Genomic DNA, 8,364 nt, shown 5'->3' with positions numbered 1-8,364 from the left:
CTTCCTGATTTAAGCTAAAAACACAACTGAACAAACACAAATGCATAGACAGTAAAAAAAGGAGTGGCAGAACCACAAAGCTCTGGGCGTTCAGCGATCAGAAAATGTGATGGAAAGGAGGAACTGCGATTTACACAAGAATTTCAGTAATAGAGGAGTAATAGGGGCCTTCCCTTATTACTCCACTCTTGCTGTGTTTGCACTAAATGTCAACAGGTTATCCAAATCAAAACAGGACTGGGAGTTCATCTTCTATGTGCTTTATTCCAGTGACAGTATTTTTGTGCTTGTCGACAGTCTGCTTAAGTCCTTGTTCAAAAGACTTGTTTGAAAATATTGCTTTTCATCCTTTTGGTAAATTAAGCCAACAAAAATGTTAAAAAAAGATGAAGATGCATACACAGATCAATCCACCTGGTTAATTTTTTCTGCATACATGTTAATGATTACTGTGCAGGTACTTTCATATGAAAATGAGACACATAGAAAAAAAAATGGCATGTATTCCAAAATGATGAATGAAAAGAAAATTAAGCATTTCATGATTTTAAGACATGGAGATAATGTAAGGCTCTGACAAGAAAAATATCTCTGCCAACCTGAAGCTAACTGAAGCTTCTGTTGTTTTGTTTAAAGATCAAATCATCTTTCTTCCTCTCTATACCATCTCCATCCACTGTTGAATTTCGGTTCACATCTCCAGGTTCCACCATTTGAAGTCAAACACTTCCCTGCGGACGTTGGAACCACAGTGCACCTCTCCCAGCTTTTTGTGGTAGGAGGCAAAGTCATCGATGAACGTGCAGCTGAGGCCCAGGCCCTCCATCAGGGAACACATCTCAGCCTCCAGGACACAACGTCCATTCACCTTGGGGCCAAAGGGCTTCGGGATGCCGAGGTTTTTCCCCAAGACAATCATGTTCACCTGGAAACAGATGCGACAGATCATGAGACTCACAGTGGTGCCAACTCTTTGATTTACGTGCATCATATTTTATTGTTACAGTAGAGTATGACAGCTACTGTAAGTATGTCTGAACGCACCAGGTCAGGGTAATACGCCTCTGCTCTATTTTGCCTTGGGTCAGTTTTGAAGAGGACAGGGACGTCAATGATGTCCTCATCATCCAGGCCCAGCTCTCTCTTCAGTAGATCCCTGTTCCAGTCGATGCAGCTCTGGGAAGGCAAGTGATAAAAATACAATCAATCATTGCACATACTGTACAATATAAAATTTAAAAAAAGGAATTTTTGCTCATTAAAGTCTGTAACCTTGGTCTGTCTGACAAGTTTCAGGAGCTGGACTGCACCTCAACTATGTCACTTCTGACATTCCTAGACCCACCTAACCCTCTCCTCCATGAACCACTCTTTTATCAGCCTTTGGGTTTGAGTCTAACCTTACATTTCCCACACACCTGCGCATAGTTATTTTCAGCTTGCAGGTCTTCATCATTGAGTATCTCATCCACTGTAATTGTTTCTTGATTTTCCAGACCTATTTGGAAGTGTTACAGATTGAGCATTAAGAATTATACGATGAGCTTGTAGATTACAGTTTTGTACAGATACTTTTGTTATTCAGGCCTACCTTCAAACAGTTTGGCTTGTCCATGTCCATCTTTCTGTAAGCCTTTGAATAGTTTGTAAGCTGCATCTGGGCTGGCCAGCAGCAGCCGGAAGCCCTGAGAACAGAAACACAAGAGGCAAAGTTAACACTGGCTGTCTCTATCCATACAAACCTACAATGTATGTAGCAACATGTTGATACCAACTGGTAACCACTAGTGGCTTCCTGTCTTCAAAGCATTTGATATTTCTGTTCAGCAGTTTAAGTTATTAAAAGGATATATTTACCTTTCTGCCAGGTGCAGGAACAAAAGTCATGAATTCATCTATGTGGCCGACACGGAGCCAGTCAGAAAATAAGGCAATGGGATCCTGAACTTTCTGAGCCCACAAGAAGTCCTGAACTACTTTGGTCATGTTCCGTCCTCCAGTTGCCCTTAAACAAAGAGAGACATGCAAGTAAGTTCACAAATCTTTTGTCTTCTTCTTTACAGAGCAACAGCGAATTAGATGTATTATATAAAGAGCGGTGAAAACATAAATAATTCATGTTCTTCACAAGTCAAGAACTTTGTTACAAACTCACGTAGGAAAGGCCACACCAATGAGGATTCTGCCCAGTGGGTAGTTTTTTCCATTCACAGTGACAGGAGGACTAACCTCCAGATTACCGAATGAATCCAGACTGCTCACATCTTGTCTTTCAGCCACCCTCGTCACATAGCCAAAGTCAGGGCCCTGAGGACATGAAAGTGGTCATAGATCCCCACTAGATGTGTTCCAAGACATATGAACATACTCAACAATAACTCTAAGTGTGGTATCAGACTCTGCACATCATTCTGCACAGTGAAAGTCAAATATCTAAGTGAAATAACAATAAGCAAAACACAAAATCATGTCATTCTCAGAACTTTTCCATTTCCCCCAAAAGCATTTTCTATCATTAAACACTTGAGAAGAGAAATGTGATTCTGTCTCTCACCAGTAGTTCATAAAATGGAAAGTCCATGAGTTTTCTATCCCGAGGGGAATCCAGAACAACAGGAAACTGTTGATGAGGTGAGTCGATGTAACCAAACTCCATCTCATCCTGAAAAGTAGAAGAAAGAGTTTAAATTCTTAAAGTCTTTTCTCAATGTTTAATGTAAATCTTCTTTTTCTTCTTTGTCATGATGTGTTTGATGTATATCTTTTGTTATCACACTGGTTCCAGTTTGACTTGTTCTGGCTTGTCACTTTTTTAAAGGAACGCATTTTTTGAGTTGTTACTTGTTACTACTTTTTCTGAGGAAGTTTTGTAAACAGAGTCTTTCTTCCTGTTTTGTTTCAGAATGCAACCTATGACACTGTTTCAACACCTGCAGGTTCCTGGTCTCAAAAAATATATATTTTCTTGCACAACCTCTAGCCATTGAATGAAGTATAAATGTGAATGAGAAGCAAATATCAAATTATTGCTTATGCTTATGACAGGTAAAGCTGAAATCTAAATTAAAGTGTGATGTTTCTCACCTGTATCCAGCGATCTCCTCTATTCACATACTCTTGGCAAATCTTAAGCTTGTACCCACTCTTTGCAACAAAGTTCTTTATTTCTTCAAGGAACTTGCTGTTATCAGATGTGCTGAAATTGTGACAACAGTCACCACATCACCACAGTATCATGCAATTTTCTTGTAATTTTGAAGTGCAGATTCATCTGTCTTTTTGTATCTATATAATTAACCAATAACCAACTTTGTTATTCAAAATATATTAGGTAACACAGAAAGTAAAATATGAATGACAAATGTAAAACCACATAGGGAAAACTTACATACTTACGTACATGGATGTTGCTGTAAATCATAATTTTCATTTGTAATTTTCTTGGTTGTACGACTATAACATCCTGTAGACAAATTCAAATTCAAAGTCTGTCCTACCTACAAACAAACACCTCTTCAGGCAGGAGGGTGTTGGGTGTCATGATCCATGGCGCCACTCTGAACAAGACTTTGTCACTGAAAATAGGTGTCTCAGGGACACTCTGTTGAAACATAAGAGAGGCTGCTGAGTAGTGTCAATATATATTCCTCTGTGTCTGTAAGTTGACTGAGCGAAAATCTAATCTTAGAAAATTATTTTAGTTTAAAAAGTGCTGAAGATCTTACTTTAGAGATGGGCTCTAACAGACTGAGGTTGATAGTGATGAGCCCATTGAAGTCTTTGTCAAGAAACCTGAGGCCCTCTACATAAAAGTTCACCTCTCTTGCACCTCCAAGGTAAGTCACTTGTTTGGACAGGTATCTACTGTCCAGAAACAGTGGATAGTTATCCACAGTGTAGTTAGGTTTCCCAACTGAATTAAGAAAGGAAACAAAAAAAGTTCAATACTGAGATACTTTACTGGAAAATGACAAAAATAATTTAAAAAAAGGTTTAAAGATAGCACACGGAGCCTTAAATAGCCAGCTGTATTGCATGCACGTCACATCATCTGATATGGGGCTTTTACATCCCTCATCTTTTCTTATACAGACTATTATTACCTTCTTTTTCAAATCTGTAGACTCTGATACCCTCTGCGTCACCCTGAGAGATGTGCAGGGTGAGCTTGTAGCCATCTGGGAGTTTGGCGGGGCCTTTGGTCCGCAGCACCATGAGAGACATGTCCTTCAGATCTGTAAATCCAAAAAGAGTTCATGTTGTTTAGATATATTGCTGAAACCGGACATTATAGATTTCAAATGCAGATATAAGAGCTACACAACATTAATGTTCTTGGTGACTTTTCACACAACTCATGCTACTGTAAGTGTGGCCAATTTTCATGATAACTATTGGGGAAACAGTCACACATCATGAATAACACCATATTTTTAAATAACATTTCTGCTCTGGTGATTTGACTGTTAATTTAAGAGGCTTACTTTATCAAGACACCCTCTCCATTCACATATTTGTAGTTTCATCAAACTGATTTGACATCAGTCAATCTGCTGACTTTGCGAAAGCAAATACAAGTGGGCCATCAGTGCTGATAACGGTGATAAAAAAGCTAATGGTTACAGAGGGAAGAAAGAGAGGGACTGAGAGAATTCATCGGGGAGCAAAAAGGGGAACTTTTTTACCTGACAATTTCGAGATGAAGTTCTGCTCGGTGTCTGGTTTCTTCCAGTAGGTACGCTCACAGTCACAGTTGACTAGTACAATGGCACCATGCCCATCAGGGCCCCATTTCCAGGATCCCTAACAAGTTTTTAACAAACCAGAAAAGTAAAACTAAGGTCAAAGGTAAACAATATATCGAGGCAAAAATGGTCTATAAATACACGCCTACTCAGGCATAAGCCTCGACAGGGAAATCATTTTTTCCTGTTGAGCATGACAAGTTCTAAATAGGAAGCGTGAATATTTTAAATGCTATTCCATTATATAATCCTATTCAGCCTGTTACACTTGGCATGTTATTGTTTATCAGAAAGAGAAAATAAGAAAAAGTATCTCACCCATCTGAGCTCACCTTATTAGGGTTGTTCTTCTCCACAACACCGTCCCTGTCAGCATCCACATCGAGAGAGATCTCTGCATGACAGACATGTTTTGTTAATCACAAAATGTCTTTACATGGTCAAAATATTCAAGATAGTGGTTCATATCATGGTGCAGGTATTGTGTATAGAAAAGATGTTGATATCAAAATATATACTGTTCTATTTATTGCATTATTATGTTTGTGATGTACGCATAGTTGTTCTATTTATTGCATTATTATGTTTGTGATGTACGCATAGTTGTTATAAATCTTTATTATTATTATTATTATTAAAATACATGTTGCTTTTATTATGTTTAAACTTACCAACAGCTGTCAGGTGGAGGATTGCATCTCCTAACTTCACTTTATTCTCGTTGTAGTACCAGATAGACAGCTTATAAAACAAAGTCAGAAATTATTTATATATACAAGATGACATTTGACATTTGTGAATTATTAAAATAATTTTGCATGAAAATCATGAGTTTCACTGTACATTACAAAGCAGAACGCAATAAATCATTAAATTAAGTCCAATGTACAAATGCTGTATGGAGGGCCTGTTGTAGACAGAACTACATCAATGACTGCAGACAGTGGTTTGGTTTCAGGTGTCAATGAACTGATAGCTGAAATGCAAATATTTCAAAATCAATCACACTGACTGGAAACTGCAAAAAATTCAACACTTCATCTGAATGGTGATGAAACATGGCTCTCACATGAACTTGAATCATGTTTCTAAGTCTGCATTTTCTAATCTACAAACACCCCATATCTGATGTGTTATGTCATTGTTTTGTGACATCAGAATCATGCACTTCTGTCCTATTTTACCTTGCTATCATTTTCTTCCTCACTGGCAGAGCTCATGGTGATGGATAGTACTGAATTTTCAGTGAGAGAGATGGGACAGAGGTGGAATGGCTTTGGGGACACAGAGCCGATGCTCCAATGAACATTGGGAGAGGCCTTCACAGAGCAGAACTTGGAGCTTGGAGGAGCACCCCTGAGAACAACAGAAAGAGAATATTTTGATGAATGTGAGAATACATATGTTTATAAATGAGTGAGGAAGAGCATTTGTGCATGAAGGGAAGGCTTGAATTGAAACAGGTGGCAAACCAAAGTAGCAGCTGTTGTCATCATAAAGTTAGTCTATATTCTTTAATGCTTGGAAGACTGGAAAGTGGTTTAACCATAGACTGTTGGTTTAATTAAAATAACCAGTTGGTGTGATAAAAAATGACATAAAGTTTCAGATATAAACTGCAGAAGACCCTACCTGTTCAGGTCCACATTCAGCTCCGTGCCGACCACATATACAACACGTGTCATCTTGCCATAATCTACTCTGAGGGTCCGGGATTGAATCATGGCTGCAGTCCTTTGGCAGTGTAAAACTGAAGGTATCTTACGATTGCTCCGTTATCAGGATACAAGCAGAAGACGCAGATTAGTCTGACACTGTCACCTATCTCCTTCCCTGTTCTGTCTCTTCTTCCTCTCTCTCTCTGTTGACTCAAGATCTTGCTCAAGTCTTTTGTCACTGAAGTAATCTTCCCTTTAAATGACGAGGACTCATACTAATCTATCTGCAGTGTCACTGTACACACCTGACAACTAGTTACCAGCTGTTAAAACTAATCAGAAAGTCTGTTTAGTACTATGGACAGCATCTGCATTACTATGGACTTGCACTTGCCACACACACAGAGCAATAGGAAGGGAAGAGGTCGACACCCTCCACATGACAGAAATGTCTTGCGCTGTAAAGTACTGCTTTGTTCTGTAATAAATTGGCCATAAATGCTATTTCATCTTACGGTGTTATACAGAGCATTTTCTAACATTTCTAAACATTTTCTATTTGAATAAAATAATTGCTTTGACTTGACAGATGTATGCACAGATGAAGGGTGTGATGCCTCCTCTGAGTGTGTCCCTTCCTCCTCCTCTTCTGGGTGTAGTTTCTGTCTGCAGGTGTTTTCCATTACATTACTTGGATTAGAGTATTTATGCCCCTGCAGGCAGGTACTCGCTCTCTCTTCTGATCTTTCTCCGGCTCTGCCCTGTTCTGGGCTCCTCTATCCCCGGTTTGGTTGGTTTGGTTTATCTTGGTTTAGTTTGATGCTTTAGGTTGTTCTTTGCTTTTGTTCCACACTATCAACACTTGCACACTCACACTTCTCACTCATGCACACCCTACACTACTGATACCACCGCTTCTACACACTCCATGACTTCAAATCCTTTATGATTGTTTAATTTGGTCTAATTTGATTTAATAAATAATTGTTTAAACAGATGTACATGGTGTGGACTCCCTTTTTTACCATGACTCTCTGAGCCAGGTCATGACAAGGGTAAAGGGTATGGCTAAAGATCAGATTTTGGACTCTGAAAATTAAATCAAGTATTAGTTTTCAAGACACAATGCCAGGTACCAGTATACACAACATAATATGGCATCAAAAGCTTGAATTCTTTTTCAATTCTGAGTCTGAATTTTAATAGGCTTAACACTGATACCTGAGGTAAACCCCAAAATGCTGTATGCCAAATAGCATAGCTAGCATCTCAATCCTTCTGGGCGTCATGCCAATGTTCTTGTAGCATGTATTTCATGGTCTGAGCGTCATCTCCATCGTCATGGTCTTGTCTATTTCTGGTAACTAACTGGTAAGTCACAAACCATTCCCCTTCTTCTAAGTCATCACATGTCCAGTGGCACATCAACAGGCCTTCTTCTAAGTCATCACATGTCCAGTGGCACATCAACAGGCTGTCGATGGCTGGCAGTTTTACATCTTCTGGACTGGGTAGAGATGAGATAGTGTCAGCAGGTTGATCCTTGGCTGACTTTTAGATGACTCAGTTTCCTGATATAACAGTATCGGGAAACTGAGTAAAGAAAACGGAGGGAGTGTATTTCTTGTAACTACACAGACAAAGATAGCAACTTTAAAGAAGCAGCTGACCAGGGAAGACTGAACATGAACACAAACGCACACCCTGAACAGCCACATGATGACTTGCACTGTAGATCTGGTTACTGCATAATTTGCCTTTCATTCACCACTGGAGCTTAAGTCTTTGTTTTATGTTTATCTAAAGCTGTGCTAGTTTCCTTTGCAGGATTCTCTCTTTTCTCTTCTGTCTTTGCTCATCCTTTCTATTCTTTTTAATAGCGTGCACCACATGATCACAGAACTCTCAGCGAGGCATTCAAGGCAGTTCCACAAAATAAATATCCTAGTAGGTGTATTATG

At 39.1% G+C, this 8,364-nt stretch overlaps 1 protein-coding gene across 1 annotated transcript; it reads right to left on the bottom strand.

Moving 5' to 3' along the window:
• Positions 1–244: 244 nt before the first annotated feature.
• LOC104939471 (protein-arginine deiminase type-2-like) lies at positions 245–6,821 on the bottom strand. The gene is made up of 16 exons (XM_027278990.1): positions 6,378–6,821; positions 5,930–6,101; positions 5,417–5,486; positions 5,078–5,139; positions 4,686–4,803; positions 4,104–4,235; positions 3,726–3,913; positions 3,498–3,601; positions 3,085–3,196; positions 2,555–2,662; positions 2,156–2,307; positions 1,858–2,005; positions 1,592–1,685; positions 1,419–1,498; positions 1,045–1,176; positions 245–925 (listed from the first exon to the last, which is right to left on the bottom strand). The coding sequence occupies exons 1-16, from the start codon at positions 6,467–6,469 to the stop codon at positions 692–694; spliced, it is 1,998 nt and encodes a 665-aa protein (XP_027134791.1). The 5' UTR covers positions 6,470–6,821; the 3' UTR covers positions 245–691.
• Positions 6,822–8,364: the final 1,543 nt, after the last annotated feature.

The sequence above is a fragment of the Larimichthys crocea genome, chromosome VI, assembly GCF_000972845.2.
Source record: "Larimichthys crocea isolate SSNF chromosome VI, L_crocea_2.0, whole genome shotgun sequence".
In the NCBI taxonomy this organism is placed as follows: Eukaryota; Metazoa; Chordata; class Actinopteri; family Sciaenidae; genus Larimichthys; species Larimichthys crocea.
The sequence above is the reverse complement of the archived record's forward strand: the minus strand, read 5'-3'. Positions and strand labels throughout refer to the sequence as shown.

Coding starts and splice junctions, on each gene's coding strand:
- LOC104939471 (XM_027278990.1), bottom strand. CDS start 6,469: ATGATTCAATCCCGGACCCTCAGAGTAGATTATGGCAAGATGACACGT. Junction 4,236..4,685: donor CTTCATCTCGAAATTGTCAG/GTAAAAAAGTTC, acceptor TTGGATTTACAG/ATCTGAAGGACATGTCTCTC. Junction 2,663..3,084: donor GAGGAGATCGCTGGATACAG/GTGAGAAACATC, acceptor TCTACTTTTCAG/GATGAGATGGAGTTTGGTTA.